General features: G+C 37.6%; 1 protein-coding gene across 3 annotated transcripts; it reads right to left on the bottom strand.

Moving 5' to 3' along the window:
• Positions 1–589: 589 nt before the first annotated feature.
• On the bottom strand, positions 590–10,187 carry spi1b (Spi-1 proto-oncogene b). 3 transcript variants are annotated; one of them, XM_085455348.1, is made up of 5 exons: positions 9,822–10,187; positions 9,216–9,309; positions 7,757–7,953; positions 4,945–5,095; positions 590–2,481 (listed from the first exon to the last, which is right to left on the bottom strand). In XM_085455348.1, the coding sequence occupies exons 1-5, from the start codon at positions 9,861–9,863 to the stop codon at positions 2,168–2,170; spliced, it is 798 nt and encodes a 265-aa protein (XP_085311474.1). In that variant the 5' UTR covers positions 9,864–10,187; the 3' UTR covers positions 590–2,167. The 3 variants fall into 3 exon arrangements, with proteins under 3 accessions (XP_085311474.1, XP_085311480.1, XP_085311479.1); XM_085455354.1 differs by having other exon boundaries at positions 7,757–7,911; XM_085455353.1 differs by having other exon boundaries at positions 9,216–9,306.
• Between the last annotated feature and the right edge of the window lie 10,276 nt (positions 10,188–20,463).

Below are 20,463 nucleotides of genomic sequence, written 5' to 3'. Positions count from 1 at the left end.
AACACATTACATATGTTAATATTTCACATACAGGAGCATCTATCTATGACAAAATTTGCCTTTGACATACTTGATTCTGACATGATAAATAAATTTCGTTCCTATTTTCTCAGTTAAAAAAGGAAGTGTGTGGAAACGGAGAAGTCAGTGAGCATTTCATAGGTCTTCTTTAGACAGTTTGCTAAAAAATGTTTTATGAAAATGAAAAGCAAATAGAGAACAAATGAACAGAGGACTACATTGCCCACTCAGTGATATAACATAAAAATTGTAGTTGTGTAACTTTCAACATAGTGGGTTCTTTATACCCTCTATGAACAGGGGAACTGGTGGCTGCGGTGTGTCAGTACACACAGGCAGATATAAGTACTTGGTGACAAGTGACTTCACCTCCCCAGCCCCATATTAACCTCATAGTTCCTCATAGTTGAACGATTATCTTTTCAGTTGTAATGAGAGATGTCACTTAATCTGTGTGTCTAACACAATTCAACTTTATATAGACTTTGTGTTTCTTCTTCTTTGTGTTTTATCTCCAGTGTTTGCCCAAATCACATCACAATTATCTTTGCAAGAAGCACAATACAGATAAGGTGACGGACAATTTATTAACTTTGTACATGCGATTTGTAATTGTAACATACAGCGTTTCATATACGGTCTTCTAAACCATGATATGAAACCTAATATTCTGTTTTAAATATATTTTTTAAAAATCCAGTTTAAATATATACAAACAGTAGTAAAAACATTACAAGAGAACTTGTACGTGTTCAACATGACAAAGAAGTTGAATGTCATTGCTGTGGTTGAATGACATGAAGCAGAATTTAGTTTTGAAAATATATCAGATATTTCAAAACAGAATATGAACGTCTATGTGTGCACCCCCACTTAAAACTGCATAGGGGGATGTCAACATACCTACATCCACCCCACCCAAGAGAGGGCTCTGTTTCTTTTCCTTAATGCTTTTAAACAGGCAGCGAACAAGTCAAATCCCTCTCATACCAGGAGTTCGAAGAAAAGAGTCATATAGCTGCTGCTTGTACATTTAATATGAAGCTACAAAACAAAAGCAGACGTAACCTGCTGGAACTCATTGCTCCAGATTCCAAATAGCTGAAAAACAATAATCCCAGCTTGCTTTTACATTTCAGAGATGCAATGTTTATCAGAAAGTTCATCTGACTGACTTTAGTACCTTTGAAAAGAAGCACTCAATCTGTTTACCCATGGATTTAAAGTCTTAATGTAAAAGCCATGTATTTTTTTTCACATTTCTGTTGCGTACACAGGAAAACTATTATACTTTCTATCAAAAAGACACAATAAACCAAAATGACAAAAAAGAAATTCTACAAGAAAAATTAAGAACAAAGATTTATGAATGTGTTTGAAAATGATGCTGTAGAGTTTGATGATCGTAGATGATTGTTCCCCGTGGCTGGTAGTGGTTTTTGTGGTTTAAGAGGTGAAGTTCAGCTTTATGGTTGTTTTGTACATGTTGTTTGTCTGTATTTCATTCACAAGAGTTAGGCGTCAGACAAGAGTTGCCTGCAGTTTTTGAGAGACTGAGCTAAAGTCATTAAACTGTATTACTTTAAGCCTGAAATAAACTTTAATCTGTAATAAACTGCACACTTTAAAGCTATTTTGACTAAAATGGCCCAAGGGTAGTTGTAATTAGGAATTCTTTCTAGTTCCTGATATTGACTTTGTCTGTTAGGTGTGTGTATCAAAGGTCTCTCTAAACCATGGTATCACATGACTTTCACTTCCAACTCTGGCCACCTCAACAAGGAACACCAGCAATAACACCTTTTCAAAAGTACTCATTCACAAATATCTATACACATTTACAAACAGCGTGTTACACATAACCGTGTTCGGCCCTGACTTTATTTTCATTGTGATCATTTGGAGTATTTTGTCTTCCAAATATTTCAGACAGACAAGCCAAACTGAGCTTTCTATGGTGATTCTTCTGTACTTATTAAACGGTCCCCCAGCATGTCTTAGAAGGAAGATTGTGGTCCATAGCTTTATGCTGCATTTACTAGTACCTTCAAAGACCCGGTCACACTGTGCAGCAGTACTCATCAGGAAGACTGATTAAATCTATACTTTTCATTATTCAGTGCTAGTATTTGAGCATTCCTCCTGCCTATATGTATGCTTTTCTGTCTAGATGACTCTTGCCCAGCACCTCATCACTAAACTGGTACGTCAGCTTCTTTTTGATCTTTTTCACCTCTCCGGTTTTGCCATAGTTGCGCAGAGCACGAGCCATCTTCTGGTAGGTCATTTTCTTGCGGTTTCCCTTCTGGATTCCCCAGCGGTGTGCGAGAGCCTCCTTGTGTTTGGAAGAAAACTGGAATGTCCCTTTATCTCTGTCCACCCACCAGATACTGTCCTTCATGTCGCCGTTCCTTAAAAGGTCCAACAGAAACTGGTACAAGCGGATCTTCTTTTTATTACCTTTGGAAACAAGAGAGTTGCATCATTAGAAGTGACATATTATAATTTTTTTGTTTTACTTACAGATTAGAAAATCTTATATATATATATATATATATATATATACATATGTGTGTGTGTGTGTGTGTGTGTGTGTGAATATAAATCATAAAAGATTAAATAAAGAAATGTATAACTTTATACAAATTACACAAAGTCAAAGATCGGTCACTGAGAAAATTAGAACTAAAATTGTTTCAGCAGAGCAGTATTTGATTTTACAATATCTGTTTTATGTGTGTCAACGTTACGCGTACAGTGCAACACTGCAATGACTTTGCACGAAAACGCTTTTAAGTTCTTAGAAGCAATGGAAAATGTTTTTCCTGCAGATATAGCCGTCCATGATTCATCATATTTTTTACACAATCATTCTGTTGTAATGAAATGAACCTAGCTTGACGCACAGTTAACTGTATCTGAAGTAGGTTAACCAATGCTTAGATGTCACATTAAGGATTCAGGAGGTCGTTCGTTAATTTATATCACTTTACACATGGCTGCCTGTAGCCATACAACAAAACTGAGGACAATTGACTTCTGTACACATCAAAAGCAAGATAAAGACACTGTTCATGCTGTATGTTATATGGGAACACAACACATATCTTTTTCTAATATCATCATACTGTAGTTTTTTGAGACATTTAAAAATCATTCGTTTGCACTCTAAGATTATTGTGACTAATTTGTTAACAAAATAATTAAATAAAAATCTAATTTATAGTTTAAAAGAGTTATTTTTACAGCCACCTGATCGGGAGTGTAGGTGACAATTACACATGCGACCAAACTATTTACTCCTTGGACAAAATGTCTCTATAGTCAGAGAAATATGGCGTTTTTGTTTTTTTTTCTCCTTTCACTTCCACTCATACACAATCCAAAACTAAAGGAACTCTGTAAAGCCGATGGGGGGGGGAGCATTTTACATGGTACCAGTTTAGTATGACGCACATTCACTTCCACTGAAATCCTCACCTCGGTGCTTGGTTTAAAAGAAAAAAATTCCCCCAAACAAAACAAAACACTGCATAAAGCATAAGCCACTTGACTACAGGTACTACTGACACTGGGCACCAGACACTACTCAGGTTCTGTCACATCCTAAATAATATAAAAGAGGAAGTGCACACTACTTTTGGTTAAGCCAGAGAACAATGGTCAACTGTGAAAGGATTTGGACATGATCCAGAACGTCCACTGACACTGAGACTCTGACTCTGGTGTGTGACTCAATCCTGCTGTGTTGGAAAAAATGCCTATTCAACAAACATGCTGCTGTCTACCACTTTTATACAGAACTTGGTCACAGCAGAAAAAAATGCCCCAAAGACTGACAGATCTCTGTAGATACCTCATTAGAAGGCCAGCGAGGTAGCAAGCTTTCCCACTCTACACACTGCATGTTTTCCAAAATCCAGTGTAGAGAGACAGAAACTTTTAACCGAACTGAACTGAATTGACCTGTTTTCAGAGTACCCCACCTCTTGCCTAGTGACAGCTGTGATAGGCTTGGTGGACGGATGAATGAGTTGAACTGAATTCCATTCTTGGAGACCAAATTCATGATAATTCATAACAGAAAAGAAAACCTCACTGTCTTTTTGTGGCCAATTTCCGGAGAAGATGCAAGACCAGCAGTTGTTGTGCAACGTGTAGCTGATCCTAAAAGCGCAATTTAATTTGTCAGCAGAACACAAAGCTGACATGTCTTATTGACAAATGTCCACTATCCAAGTGCACAGAAAGCAAAACTCATCCGTAAGTCAGACAGAGACTCTTGAAGCACCTCTGATTCATGCATGACCTAAAACGCAACAAATAAACATGCCCCTTGTCTTGGTCAACGCATTCATAGAGGAACTTGGACCACGTCCACATGGTGTTTATACAGATGGTAAATGGTAAATGGCCTGTATTTATATAGCGCTTTACTAGTCCCTAAGGACCCCAAAGCGCTTCACATATCCAGTCATCCGCCCATTCACGCACACATTCACACACTGGTGATGGCAAGCTACATTGTAGCCACAGCCACCCTGGGGCGCACTGACAGAGGCGAGGCTGCCGGACACTGGCGCCACCGGGCCCTCTGACCACCACCAGTAGGCAACGGGTGAAGTGTCTTGCCCAAGGACACAACGACCGAGACTGTCCAAGCCAGGGCTCGAACCGGCAACCTTCCGATTACAAGGCGAACTCCCAACTCTTGAGCCACGATCAGATATTATAGAAAGTTCCTTTAGTTTCCAGGACTCAAGAACCTAAAGAAAGAGTATTGATGTAGAACTTCTAGATATACAACGACCTGAGAATCTTAAGAGTGAGACTATGAATGTGAACACGGTCAGAACAGTTGGTGCTTCCTAAAGTATCCATGCTAACTGCCACAGACTGAGTACAGCAAATCTAGTTCCTTACCCAGCTCTCCTGTTGGGATATAAGAAACTCGATCTCTCAAGCACTCCTCATCAGACACCTCCAGTGGCGGACTTCGTGCCCCATGGTCCTCTTCATCAGAGCTGCGCTGGGATATATGCGGTGGATACAAGGTCCGAGGGAAGAACGTTACCTGTAGCATACAAATCAAAGTTAGTTTTAAATAAAATGTTTGCAATGATTTAACTTGTAGACTATCTATTAAATTATTTTCATCTCCAGGTTTCCCCTGAGTTGAAGTGAAACAATAATAATAATAATGAAATAATGATGTATCATTTCATAGAAAAGAGCTTCTTCTTGCGAATGATTTTAAATAATGTTTAGCACCAAAGATGGCTAAAGAATGCAAAATTGCACTTAGCATTTATTAGTAAAAAAAAAAAAAAGTATACAGTACAGTACTTTCTACAAGCTGATGCAATAAAGAGCAGTTTGTAAAGCAGTTCAACTAAACTCTGCTGTAACTAAATGTGACATTTAGATACTGCCATGTTCAGAGTGGTCCAATCCAACTACCAAGGGCTACAGAACTTAATGATGTAATCCATCTTTTAATTTGTATTTGTAGCTGTACTTAATTTCCTAAGAGGTCTGCCGTTTTAATTGAGAAAAGAAATTTTCCTTGCAATGTAACATTTTTTCAAGTATGGTATTTAGCCTTTATCTGGTTTTTTCAGACACAGTTTCACACGTTTTATTTATTTAAGTATGTATGCATCTATTTATCTATTTCATGTATGTATGTGTGCATGGGTTTAGTTCTAATATCATTTTTAAGCCGCATGTTTGACAGCTAAAGACTTTTGGAAAGTTTTAAACTACGTTACTAATATAAAGTGCAGACAGAGATGATGGTGCCACTCTCAAATGCACTCTGTGACCACTTTATCAGAAACGCCCGTGAAATCTAAAGCCATCCGACAGCTCTACCATAAGTATGAAAACTGAGGTCCTGAGTGGGTAGTGCTGCAAGACCACAACATATTACACTTTTAACGGTATAGCATTTCACTGCAACATTAGAATTGTCATCTTCACAATGCCGATGCATAAGCTTGGCAAAAGTATAATTCATTGCACAGCTATTCGCTATGGTCGTTGGGTACTGTTGTACTGTACTCTATATCAAACACGTACAGTGAAGTGTGGGTTTCCACTAAGATGTTCTCACTGCAAGTGAAAGCGTAAAACAAAGTTTCTCTCTGCATGAGCTGTGATGTGTGGATGCTCCTGTGCGTGTGACAGGCAATAGCTGTCAATGTATTCATAACATCTTTTGAGGCAACGGTTGGTACGGATACCTAAATGTGAATTTCCATGTGCGAACAGTGGTTTTCACATTGTACTTTCCTGTTACACTTAAATTTCTGTATCAACATCTTATCTCGCTCTGTCTCTTTTTTTTCCAAGCACACAAACATTTTCCTCTCGTAAAAAATGGCAGATGTTTTTTTAAAAGGGAAATTTCACTCGCTAACAAGTGAAAACCGTCATGTGACCTATAGGCACACATGCTCTGTGAGGGGTTTTTTTTTGTGTGATTGCTAACAGCAAAAGCACAAGTTGCTCTTTATGAGGTGAGTATTTTGGTGAAGTTTAAGGTTAATCAAAAGATGTTTTACAACATGAAAAATCCCTTGTGCTTTTATGCTACACGTCAGCTGTATCTGCTTGTTTCAGGACTTTACGTCTTCACACTACTGAGTGAAATGTTTATTGTTATAACATCTCTGGACTTAACATCACCTAAAATAGGGAACATGAACTTTGCATGTAGCCATAAATGTCACTATACATGGTACATACATGGTAAGATTTGGGGAAAGTCTCTGATCTTCATCAAAACAAGTCCTTTTTATTGTGATGCACATGATCTCACATGTGCTGAAGATTGAATGTAGAATTTTTGTGGGGTTTTTTCTCCTTTGAAACATGTGAATATACAAGAAAACAGGCACACATGCACACGCTTGCATAACACAAGTTCATACTGAGGTAGGCAACAAAATGTATGGGGTTTGAAACTGACGACGCTGAAGCGGTTAGACGTGCTGTTTTCCAAAACCAGAGATCTCTGTTCTAGTTCACTGGTTCATAACTGGAGGTTTGAAGCATGTAGATGTGACTTTGAGTTTAGCTGAGTCTACAGAGCCTATTCAAAGTAATTTTTCCTTTAACACTGGGAAGAAAGAAGAAAAAAGCACTAAAATAAAAGTGTTTCTTGTAACTCAAAAGATTCACTTCCTGATTTTTGTAACAGGACCTTAAAGGGCCTCAAGGTCCCGAAATCCTCTCTGTGATTTCAATAACAGCCTCGAATTATGTAGATTCTGAAGATGTCTGCATAGAACTAAAAATATATGGTGCACTGTAGCAAAATCGGCTTAATCAGCTGACAGATATCAGTTTCTAGTGAATGCTTTTTCCACTCCACCACAGAGAGCAGAGTATAGTTATGCTTCATACTTGCACAGTTGAATAGTGTAAATGTCAGTGGCTTTAAATAGATTAAAAAAAAATAACATCAAAGTAGTTTAATGTGTTATCATACTCACTGGTGGGTAAATGTTTGATTTCAAATAACTCATTTCGAGTAGTTGATGATGATGCACTGAAAGCCTTAGTTTAAAGAATGCACACTGCAGACCAACAGTTTAAAGCTTGCTGGCAGCACTTGTTCTTTTTAACAGTTTCATTTGCACTTAATTATTCCCTTTAGTAGTCAGCATCACTGTCATTTTAGCCTCTGACTACTAATGACTGCTTGTGTTTTGTGGGTTTGAGGACTTACTGGTTGCTGTAACACATGGGAATGAGCCGCTAGATTTGGATCAAGCAGGTTTTCAGCTTCGTATCGTAGAGTGTCGTGTCGTAAGAGCCCAGATGGGTGGAGAGCCTGCACATTCTGGAGCTCTGTGAAGTTGCTCTCTTGGAGGTTTTCAAACTCTGCAGGGTGCACATGAGGGTGAGCATGGTAGTCCCAGTGTTCTAAATAGAGATGGTGAAAAACAGCATAATGGCCACAACCTTTTCTCTTCTTTTTGTACAGTAATAACTATTTTTGCTACCGCAGAATTTGTAACATGTGAAATTAGAAAAAATGGAAAGAAATTAAACCCATTCAGACTGATTTTTAGACAAATCTAAACTCGGAAAAAAGTCTGTACAAATGCACAAATGACAGTGGAGACATAATAAAAGCCACAATGTATTTCTGTGAAAATCCATATTTGGAGATATTTAAAGAATTTAAACAAACAACAAGTGGAAAACTGGCTTTCTGAAAGTGCCTGAGTTTGCATCAACAGTGTGAAATGAATAAAAGAGAATTCAGCATGAAGCTCTTTCCTGTTTGTTGCCACACTAGCATTATTACCACAGCCACTGACTGTCTTTAATTTGCAATTTTCTTTTTTACAAATTTTCCCTAGTTGTTTTATTTTTAAAACTTATTTAGTTGTTTAGAAAAAAAAAACAAAAGATAGATAAGCTAGCTTGAAAAGTACAAGTTTTTTTTTAAGTGTTAACACTGCAAATATGCAAATATTTTAAATGCAAAGTGCAGTCTTATCACTAATAAACAAAAATAGTTAAAAAAGCATGTCCCATGTCAACTCTAGCACTACAACAGTAATTAATATCTATTACCTTGATCGGTATATATGAATTTAAACATTTCTGGGTGTAGATAAAGATTTGACATCTTTCGACGCCAGGTTAGAGCACATCAAAATGACAAGTGATGCCTTCACAGCCAGCCCAGTGTCAACTTGTTTTAGTGCAACATTCAAAACAGTTGATTACAAGAGAAAGTAAAGCACCTTTCTTATATTAACAAAACCCCATGGGGCGAAAGTTGTTCTATGTCTGTAGTTATAGCGGCAAAAAAGAAATGGCATCTGTTTCCTGTGTTCCAGTGTGCTCCAGCTGCACACACTGCAGTCTTTTTATGTACAACAAACCAGAAAAGTCTGCGTTACCACATTAAGCCATGGCCAAAGTTTTTTTTTGAAGGATGACTAAAATATGTTTAATATCAATCTTTTTATATATTTAAAAATACAGTTTAGTTAATGACATCAGTATCTTTAAATACAATCTCCATGCATTGTTTTTTATTTTAAAATTATTTACATTTAAATATCACCGAGTGGATTTTCACAGTCCAAACTTTTTTTCATCATTAATTTACATTAAATTTCTTTAAACAGTAAAAGATTAGAAAAAATCAACGTTGAAGTAAAACTCACCTGCCTGGCTTTCTGGATCTAGGACATAAGGATATGAATATTCTGGAATTTGATGTCTGTAGATCTCAGGGTCGTAAATTTCATCTGTGTGCTGCTGGAACAACAAAAGCAACAACAACAAAATGTATATATCATTAATGAAAAGCATTAAGTCAATGGTGTATGTGGACTATGCAGAAAATATATTCCTTATCTGCATTTTATCCAATGGATTTGTAAATTATTTGTAACATTTTAAACACCCGTTTAAGTCGCCTGTAAATGTATACACATTTAAATTAGCTTCAAGTGTTGCTACAATAATGACGATTTCTTTTCTCTTCTTTGTCCTACAGTTCTGAAACTCTCAGAACTTTTGAGTTTCAATTTCATGTACCTCATCGTATAATACACTCTTAGAGTTTGTAAGCCCTGTATTCAAATTGTAGTAGAAACCACATTAACTCATCTAATTTTTTAAAAAAATGTATGTCATCCATTCTTAAGAGTGTTTCTCTGTTTAGTCCTGCGGTAAAAAAGGACTAGTCTGTCAGCTCTGTTTAAGTTTCAAAGTCTAGAAAGTCTCCTCGGAGTTTAGATATTTGTAATAAAAGAAATTATACTTACAGGCTGAATGAGATAGCTCTCCATTCTGTATGGATGGAACATGGATACCTCTTATCCAGGACCGACTCTCAGATGCTTTGCTGGTAAAATGCTCTCTCAACCTTTCAAAACTTTTGCGGCACCATTGCACAATGTTTCAAAATTTCCTCTCAGTCAACGAAAACCAAAAAATGTCTCCCTCTCTTATTGTATAGCACAAGCTTATAACACTTACTGCTCAAACAGGCCTTTCAACTGCATCAGATAAAATTAAATAAACAAGGCCCACTGTTTAACTGTAAAATGAAAAAGGAACTTTTGACTTCTGTAAATTTAGTGTGGGTGGGAGCAATAGAGTGTGTCTGCAAAAGGTTCCTGGCCATTTGATGATTTGTCAGGGGAGACCATGAAACTTCACATTTATCAGGGTCTATATGCTGTCCCATGCCTTGGTAGCCAATCATCATCGAGGGCTTTCCTCAATGTCAGTTTCTCCCCCCATCAAGTGTGAGGTGATAAATGTGGGCAACAGTGTTTGCAAGCGTTTAACGTGTTGTTGTTTGTGCTCTTTGTCAATGTCTGCGCTTTTACAATGTGTCATATTTAAGCAGATGGACTAGTATATATAAACATTTATGTTTTAAAATTCTTTCTGCACATTATAATGCATTTTTAAATCATGTAGATTTAAAATAAACATTGCTATTTTTTTCACAATTGCTACATCATGTTTTGTTTTTAAGCTTTAAAATCAACCCTTGAAATGATGTCAACTATCCCTTGCAGTTTACAAATAGACAACAACATGTTATAAAGCATGTATTACATGGCTATATGGTGCTTATAAATGCTCAGCTGCTTTGTCTGAAGGGCTCAAGTAAAAATTCCATGCTATTTTACCAACCTTGCTATGTTTAGTATGTAAATGGCAACCATGTGCCTGGATCCTGACTGCGGACCTGAAACCGAGAGACTGAAGGAGTGCTTTGTAGCAAAATGACTACTACATTTGTTTTGGTCATGTAAACAGTGGCTTGCTGAGGAAAATGTGGCCCCTACACACAACACACACGCATGCAATGCACAGCTGTGAGATAAGATGAAGGTACAGTGTCTGTGCTGTAACCTCACCGAGGCAAATGGAGATTGTGATTATCACACAGAGAAGATACGGTTGGAATAATTCCTGAGGGGGAAGTGAGTACCTCTGTTGCCAAACAGTAATGACAGTCTATGAAACTGAGAAAACACCTGTTTGTTTTTAATTCAGTAATGCATTGTTATGCCATATATTAAACTAATTCTTTTGGCCAACATGTTCAATGTTTAGGAAGATATCGGGCTGCCATCAAATTTAGATGTTAGATGATCGACCATATATATATATATATATATATATATATATATATATGTATGTATGTACGTATGTATATATATATATATATATATATATATATTAAAAAAACACCTGATTATTAATGTTTAGCCCGCTTTCACCCTAACAGAACAGCTTTGACCTCTTCTCTTGGAGTGCAGTGAGATGACGGTGGATCCTCTCGGTCGTGAGCATTGAGGTGTGGGTCCTCAGTGAATCAGGTTTGTTCCAGCACATCCCACAGATTCCTATCTAGATATCAATCTGGAGTATTCTCTGAAGTTGTAGAGCATGTTTTTTGCAGTATGGCAGGCTTATCGCCGCTGCCTCCCAGGTCTGTCATGGCAATGGTCTGCCTTTTCTTTACCTTTAGGTGGATGGTACATGTCAGAGTCTCATCCTCATGATTCCAAGGGCCCAAAAATATTGAGATGTAACAGGATGATTTTATTCACCTCACCTATCAGTGGTTTTAATGTTGTGGCTGAGTGTTGTAGCTGCATTGGTTGCCAGTTTCGAAACATATCATGTCAACTGTAACATCTGAAAATAAATGCGTATTTCCCAGATGTTGAAATAACTGATAAATAATACAGTAACAGTGTAGCATAAATCTGAGTGCATATTGTTAGACCTGCCTGCTTAAGAGGAAGAATGCAGTATTGTGATAAGGCATTGTGCTGAAAATAAAGTCCGGCATAGGATCAAAACACCGAGTTTATCTTTATCTTCGAACACAGATCACGGTCACACAGATTCAGAGATTTCAGCTATACATCATTCAGTCGGTCAAACTTCATTTTAAAATAACACACATGCGACACACATGCACATAGACATCATAGCAAATGCACACTATTAGTCATACGGAGTGCACATATGCATTTATCTCTTTATGGAAGCTGTCATGTTACAGTCCGTCACAGAAATAGTGCCACCTCAGGGTCTTTTGTAAATTTAAATGCTTTTAATCCTTGTGACCTGCTTTCCCCTTGAACTGATGAGGGATCATAATTGTCTCACTTTAGGGAGCTGTTAAAAACACACAGACGGAGGCCTACCCCCAAACCAGCCCCCCTCTGAATCACAGCTGCCTGAGCTGAACCAACCATATGTACAGTAGCATTTTCCAGGAGTATTAATACACAGAGTGAGCTGCAGCAAGACCGGAACTATTTCTATCACAACTATTTTCAGTGACGCCAAAAGATAATGTTTGGTTCTTTTCCCCCCCCTCACTAAGCAACATAATGACCATTTTTGGCATAACATTCAACGTCCATTTAAGCTAACTCAAATATGATCATTTAAATATAGGATACGATTTAGATTACTCCGTTATGTGCTCCATATCATAAAAAATATAATAAAATTAATACAGCATTTCATAACAGAAGTTATGTGTTATCATTTTCAGAGGTGAGAGAAATACTTTAATGTGTTACTTTTGTAAAAGTAGTTTTGGTACACAGAACAAATACCAAAGAACTGTTGTATTTGTAGATTCACCATCAATGTGTATTTAAAAATCCCATCGTGGGCGATGGGATTGGGCGATCGTGGCTCCAGAGTTGGGAGTTCGTCTTGTAACCGGAAGGTCGCCGGTTCGAGCCCCGGCTCGTACAGTCTCGGTCGTTGTGTCCTTGGGCAAGACGCTTCACCTGCCGCCTACTGGTGTTGGTCAGAGGGGCCAATGGCGCGATATGGCAGCCTCGCCTCTGTCAGTCTGCCCCAGGGCAGCTGTGGCTACAACTGTAGCTGCCTCCACCAGTGTGTGAATGTGAGAGTGAATGAATAGTGGCATTGTAAAGCGCTTTGAGGGCCCCGAAAAGCGCTATATAAATCCAATCCATTATTATTATTATCGTAAGAGTGCTCATTATGCACAATAACACATTTCTAGATCATATTTATTATATTATTTCACGATAATTATTAATGCAAAATTGTTCTTCATTTTAATGCTGTAACTGGCAAAGAGGCAAGTTTATTTGTAGTAGTTTGTACTACAGGCATAATCAGTGACTTGAGCTTTAATAAAGGTTTACAGTATTTTCCTCTGAACTGCTACAGAGAAGTACAATATTGCAAAAGATTGAAATACTCAAATACTGTGAGTAATTGTACTACATTATGGGTTTTTTTTGTTGTTTTGTTTTGTTTTAGCAACACCATCTTGAATCAGAGAGCCATGTTAAATGTTTTGGTGACCAATTAAAATAAACCTAACAATCCTCACAGATAAAATGACCTGATACTTAGGAATCTTAAAAGGAATTAAAATGTGTCATGCTTGTCTCTGATTTTATCAGCACTCTAATATATGTAATGCAGTAAATAAAATGCAGTACTGTGCCGAGTGAGTGTGAACATGCTGACTAAAAAAATAAGTCAAACTATCCCTGTTGAACTTGCTTAAGTGTAACATAAAACTGCATTTTCAGTCTGTGGTTTCATTTCTGTCGTAACAATTGCATCAACACTGTGTCCAAAGTAGGTAAAGACAGAAAAAACAGATTAACATTTAATGTTTTTATACATGAGCATACAGTCAAAGTTTTTAAAACTGCACTCGACGTCAGTGTTTTAATCGTCTCTTCTTTTTGGTTTTATAGTGTTAGTTTGTTTTCCTTGTGGCCTGAGTGATGAAGTACATTACATGCACAACAGCAGTATTATACTATTAAATGAGGAACTGGGAACTCTTGTTTCAGATTCAGTTCCTTGAAGGCTGACTTTAAATGAATCCTTTTACGTGTCATACAGTCCGGATTGTCCAGGTCTCGATAAGAGCGGGTCACCTCTCTGCTGCATTTTTATTTTAATTTGCGTGCTATTTTCTGGTCGGTTCAGCAGGTTTAATGCAGGCCAGCTCCAGATGAGGCCCTTCTATGCAGTTTATAAACAGACAGGCATCAGGCATATAAAGGTATTATTAAAAGAGTGGCAATGCCGGCGTAAATAACAAAACAAAGCTGACCGTTGACACGTAATTCGCACTGTGCAACATAACAGAAACTGCAGTAACAGAAACATCTGCAGTAAACAGATGGCTGAAAACAAACTAGTTTCCACACAGCTTTGAAACTTATTGCAAGTACAGTCACAAACTCAGTGGTCATATTGCTTTAAGAAAGAAATACTGACAACTTATTCAGTGTTCAGTAAAACCTTTATTTTTATTTTTACTCCAACATCATACAGATAGGTTGCAACATCAAAAACACAACATAAAAACCATTGCCACAACACATCACATGCAACACAGTGTTTCTCTGAAAGCCTTCCATTTGTCATGTGTGTATGATTTTACAGTGACTTTGACTAACCTCTTGCTGAAATACAGTCAGAGGTCACTTTATTAGGTACATCTGTGAACTGTAATACAATCTAAAAACTTCTTTGCAACCTTTGGAAAAGTATCCCTTTACTTAACACTGTGTGCATGCGTTTATTTCTTAGGGCTCTGTTATACCACTGGCAGACATTTTGCTAAAACATGACGAGGCTCAGCACAGCTGCTCTTAAAACAGGTGCTCCTAATGTCCAGTTTCAGCGTGATCGCTGTGCCAAAGTTGTTTGTACTTATCTCCGTTGGCAGAGATACTCCCACATTGCAGATGTGAAAAAAAATAATGACCATGAAAAAATCTAAGCAGACTGGAATAGTATAAATTAAAGGTACTCAGAGGGCTCCATATTTAATCTTCCATCTGCTGCAATGTACGTGTTTGTACATTTTGTACCCACTCTTAATGACATTTAAGGGTTACTGAGCAAGGCATTAACCTCGACTCAGCATCAAAATACAAGGCAGCTGCCTAAGTTTCAATATCATTAATTCATTTGTATATTTTACTAATGCTGAATGCAAATGAACCTCCTTTTTGAATGTAAATATTAAAGAGGCTGGTCCATTCATGGCAATTTCATTCCTAATAGTCCTTCTTCCTTTAGTGGCTTTGTGAAAAAGTCCCATATCACTGCTTGAATACTTTTAAATCCTGTTTTACTTCTGGGTGTTTTACTACCACTTGTTCAACGAGAATTACACAAATCAATATTATTTCCTTAATTAGGGTAAATTGAAAGCTGCAGTCAGTGGATGGTTAGCATAGCACAATGAGTTTCTGCTTTATTTTCTTGTACAATTCAATCCAGAAAAAAGGAAAAGCTCGCGGTAAAAGATTTTGTCAACAGAAACCACCTTTGTTGGGAGTGTCCATGTTTTCTAGGGACTTGACCTACTTTTCTTTTGTTCGTTGATTTCCTGGGCGTTGAGTCAGCTAACAATAATAATATTTTATTATTAATAAGAATAACCAATGGCAGCAAACCAACTGCAAATCTTTAGCTGCCCGATTTCATCAACAATAACATCAAAGAGTAAAAAGTGGAGGTGGATTGAATAAGTTCCATAGATATTAACTTCCATAACATGCCCCAATAAGCCACAGTCGTTAACCAACATACACAACAGCAGGACATCTGCTAACATACCTGCACTGTCCCTGCTGCTGCACATTAAAAATGTACACCCAGTAACAGGGCATGCAGCATGAGATGTCTTGTACCTAAATAGAGGCTGCTTATTCTAAGGCAAACAGGTCCAGTGAGATATAAAATAAGGCTCTCAGCGTTGATAAATTTAAGTGTAAGTGTAAGTGACACACTGTGAAATTACATACTTGTGACCTGCAGCAGCTCAGACCAAGGACTGCATTCTGGTTTGGCCGCAATACAGGGTGTAACTGAGCACTTCACAGTTTTCAGTCTGAATACAGTCACAAGATACATATCTGCAAGTCCACACATGTAGGCAAACAGTTAAATTGCCACCTCTTAATTCACGGTCGCGTAGCGTGGCCCCTCATGTCTTGTCAAGGCCAGCAGTGTGGAGGTGTTAGTGTTCTCATCACTGCCTGTATGTGCTTATTTTAAGGTATTACTAATATTTTGAGGGAAGTAATCTGCTGCTTATCAAATGGTACTGTTACAGCTTACTTAACACTGCAAAACACAGGGATTATACAGTCCTTCACTGAAGTCAAACACATTTTAGACTTTTAGTCTTTTCTTAACAGACGTGCATAAATTCTTCGTGCCGTCGTAGGCCTGCAGATTTTTTTTTCTGCTGACATTTAGAGTTTTTCTCAGACATGTGGAGTCTCCCTTGATTCAGTCTCAGAAAATTCACAACGCATGGTCACGAGGTTGTGCCCACACAGCCTTGCTGAGGGGAATGACATGCATGACCACTGACTGTGGAAAACAGGATACAGGGTACGTCGCAACAGGAAGTGTTGCACTCCCCCTGCACAGAACATCAGTTTGACCAGAATGACTGCAGGTTGATGTCCACACTCTGTAACTCCTGTGGCAGTATTCGAATTTCGTAATCGTCTTCGCTCACCATTTCTCTGAGAGAGTTGAGTAATTCAGTTAAAAAAAAAAGGTTATAACCCCCACCCTTAAAAGAAAGTCCCCAGGCAGACTACACTTTCTTCACAGCAGATGCTTGTAGATATAAACTTTGGTTAACTCTGTGCAGCAGAAAATATTAAAGCTATGAAAGTAAAGCACAAATATTTGTATATAAACATATTCTGCGGGCTTTTATTAAAGATTAACACTCTAACACTAACCAACTTACAAAAAAAAGAAAATAAATAAAAATAAATAAGCAAACTCAGTCACATGCATTTCTTGCACAAAATTGTGCATTCTGAGTAAATACAGTGACGTTACATGCAAAAAGGCAAACAGTAAAACAGACGAATATCTATCTGCACTTATATTTAATGTTAACAAAACAAATTAAAATCTTCTGAAAATTAAACACATCCAAATAAAGAAAACTGAAATAAAAGATGTGAACTATGTTGGTTAAATGCTTGAATATATTTGGTTCTAAACTGCACTTTTAAAAACCTGTACAAAAACACAAAGTATTACTAACAGCGAACTCGTATCAGTTAAGAAACGCCCACATTCTTGCTCAGAGAGAACAAAAAAAAAAAAAAATACTGCTTGGGTCTTACCATCACTTGATGTACAGCATCCAGCTGTAAATTCTCTACACGGGAGTTGCTGAACTACTGGAAGCAAATTGCCAAAGGTGGCTGAAAAATGCAGGCTTTCTATATATCTCTGAATTAGCAGGGGAACTAAAAACTTCCTTAAATCTACCAATTTAGGTTGGTACCATAAGGCTTCTTCTTCTTCTCCTTCTTCTTCTTCCCTATTAAAACAAGAAGGTGACAAACTTCCTACAAGACAAGTTGTTACAGCTGTGAATCCAGCGCGAACTCCTAATGTTGATGAGTTCAACTCATTCGGCCACATCAGCAGTCTAGTTTCAAACCTCTTATTATTATTTCTTATCAGTTTGATGCGCATTTGTTGCAAAGAATGAAAGAAAGGTGGCACAAGAGAAGTGACCTTTGATTGGTGTTTTAAGCAATTTTGCTTTAAGCTTAGTCTATTTTATCCACTACACTTCTGTGACAAGGGTTGCAATACATGTAAGCACAAAAACAGCTTAAACAGAAGTGTTGTGACAATATGAACTGAATGGTAATCGGCATGGCTAAAACAATAGATGCTTCCCCTTTGAATTAAATCAGTGGCAAAGCAGGGTGGCAGGAGGGAAAAAGACAGCGTGAAGTTAGATAGATGCATTTTGATTTGTACTTGTTCTCACAGAATGATTGCAAGAAGCATTTAAAGCATCTGTTACCAGGCTGTTGCCAGGTTATACCAAGGGCTAAACACATTATTTCACATGTCTAACATAAAACAAATTGCAATGAAGAAGTCACCATGTAAACAAGACAAAGCAACTTTTTAAACACTGAAGTGTGTTTGTTGCATGCATGTTAAATTTGGCAAAATTCGATTAATGGTGTGACAACGTGTAAAGATCTATCGTGTATGCACATGCATCATGGCCTGCTATCTGCAAAAACAGCAAAGTATATTTATTTACAAGAATAGAAATATACGCGTGAGACATTTTTTTTGTATACTGACACTCTTGCAGGGCTAATTACAGCCACAATTTACGATCAGATACTGTCACTTTGTCGTGCAATGCAGTTTTGCACAATGTGATCTGAGCCCACACCCGACAAAACATCATCACTGAGTGGCAAGCAATCCAGCATTTATGTGCAAGGGTTGTATTAGCCTACAGAAAACTGGGCCCCCCGGTTTGTGATTCGTGTCAGCGGGTGGGTTTTGGACAAAATGCATTCTGTTTCACTTGCAATTTTCTCAAGAATTGTGGAAAAACACACACAGAATATTTCAGTTCTGTGGGTGGACACTCCACAACGAAGGCCTACATTTCCTGGCTGACAGTCCCCAGAGGTTTCAGTGGCCATCATGTGTTTCACAATGACATGGAACGGTCGCTTGACAAGCGTGTAAGGGGACATCCAGCCCTCTCACTTCTTATTCCTGATTCCTCATTTTCTCTGGACTCCACAAGCATCAGCTATTAGACTTGGCTGTGGGTATTATTAGACAAGGCATCACAAGGCAAGCGGACATGCGCACACGCACCCAGATGCACGCAAACGAACACACGCAACCGTTCACAGTGGAAAGTTACTTTTTTCCCCTGTTTCGCCCTTTTTCTATTTAGCACAACAAGAATAATCTATCATCACGGTCAGTTTAACAGCTTTTAAATTTAACTTCTTTTTGAAACTCTTCATTGCTATACAAGCACAGAAACCCATAGATAACCATATAAGGTTGTGGTCCTCTATCCCACCAAAAAACCAAGTTCCTCTTTCTTAATGTATTGCTCAAGTCAGACAAGGATGACTCAGTGCGGACATTAATCATGTTTTTTTTTTGTTATCTTCACATCTCACTCTGCTAAGTCCGCCTGTCAGAGCCACAGTTATTTTTAAAAATCTGAGAACTTAAACTCTGGTTAGACTTCAAATGTTAAAAACAACCTCAGAGCATGTTGTCAATTTGACTTCAACAACATGCCCTTGAGAGGGGCTAAGACTGTTTGCGCAATCCTTTTATTTACGTATATTAGCGCTCATTCTGCAGCTTGTCCATATTCTGCTTTTAAAGGACTAAAAAAGTCTTACTTTTTTAGGAATTGATCGAAACAAAGAATGTGGGAAATAGTGGTGGATAAGCTGGCCCACTGAAATGTTTTTACCTTTGAAAAACAAGTGTAAAGTCATTGCACACAAAAAGAAATAGGAAAAGAAAAGCATGTGTTTATGTTCAAGGTGTTTTATGGATTGTATGTCTCATAAGACTGATTTGTCATAAATAGTACGCATTACTCATGAGACTGGCTTCTTCCACATTTTCTAATCCTACAGAATCAAAAGATTTAAGAATGAATCAATGATGCTGCATTGCAAAAATGCTAAAGTTGGGGGGGAATGAGGACTTCTTATAGTTTTTTAAAAGTAGTTTCCACATGCGTCCAGTCTTAAGTTAAAATCTTGTCGGCATACAATGGCCATTTTCTTGACTGTCAGGGCAAATGTCACACTGTAATTTAAAAAGTAAACTCCTGTCACATGCACCACCTGGTGGTCAGGCAGTTTATAAAGAGCACTTCTTGAACAGCTCCACTGAAGGAAAGATGAGGAAGTGGACCCTCTTACAGATCCATATATGGTAGAAACAACTCTAATGTGCACATTTAAAATAAACGAAACACTAAAAAACATAAAGAAGACACCAAACCTCGTTAAGCCGAATTTTGTTTTAGCTACTGATTGAGCTGCATCCAGTTTTAACTATATATATTTCGTTACAGAGATGTAGCTCAGTGTCTCCCAAACTCAGGTCTGTCAGGTCTTCTTTCAAACACTCACTTTTCTATTATCTTTGCCTTTTGTGTGTGATATTGTGAAGCCCAATTTTACCTCTTTAGTTCTCAGACAGTTAACTGAATCACATATTATTTAAACATCATAGGGGAACTCTGTCTTTCAGGAGCTGCTTGCTACTGCAAAACTTCTGAAACTTGACCAGTTATTTTTTAAGAGGTCATAAAGCTAGAAAATTGCAAAGCATTGGTTTAATTGTTAACAACATATTTTATAATCTTCTCAAACTGGTTTTAAGTTTTAATAATATCCAGAACAACAACAAGTAACTTATTCATTTGTGACCCACTGTAATTAAAAACTTTAGTTCCTCCCTTATTATAGTGGACAAAAGTAAAAACATAGGCCTACCCACAGTTGCTGATAAGTCATGACCACCTAGATGTGTCCATGAACAAACAAAACAGGAACC

The sequence above is a fragment of the Copadichromis virginalis genome, linkage group LG1, assembly GCF_057382275.1.
Source record: "Copadichromis virginalis isolate Kocher_CV1m ecotype Utaka linkage group LG1, C_Virginalis_male_GT1.1, whole genome shotgun sequence".
In the NCBI taxonomy this organism is placed as follows: domain Eukaryota; kingdom Metazoa; phylum Chordata; class Actinopteri; order Cichliformes; family Cichlidae; genus Copadichromis; species Copadichromis virginalis.
The sequence above is the reverse complement of the archived record's forward strand: the minus strand, read 5'-3'. Positions and strand labels throughout refer to the sequence as shown.

What these genes read in the sequence shown, in the direction of transcription:
- spi1b (XM_085455348.1), bottom strand. Translation starts at nt 9,863, where the DNA reads ATGTTCCATCCATACAGAATGGAGAGCTATCTCATTCAGCCT. An exon ending in AGAGCTATCTCATTCAGCCT is followed by an intron (nt 9,310 to 9,821) that starts GTAAGTATAATT and finishes TTGTTGTTCCAG; the next exon opens with CAGCACACAGATGAAATTTA. An exon ending in TATCCCAACAGGAGAGCTGG is followed by an intron (nt 2,482 to 4,944) that starts GTAAGGAACTAG and finishes TTGTTTCCAAAG; the next exon opens with GTAATAAAAAGAAGATCCGC.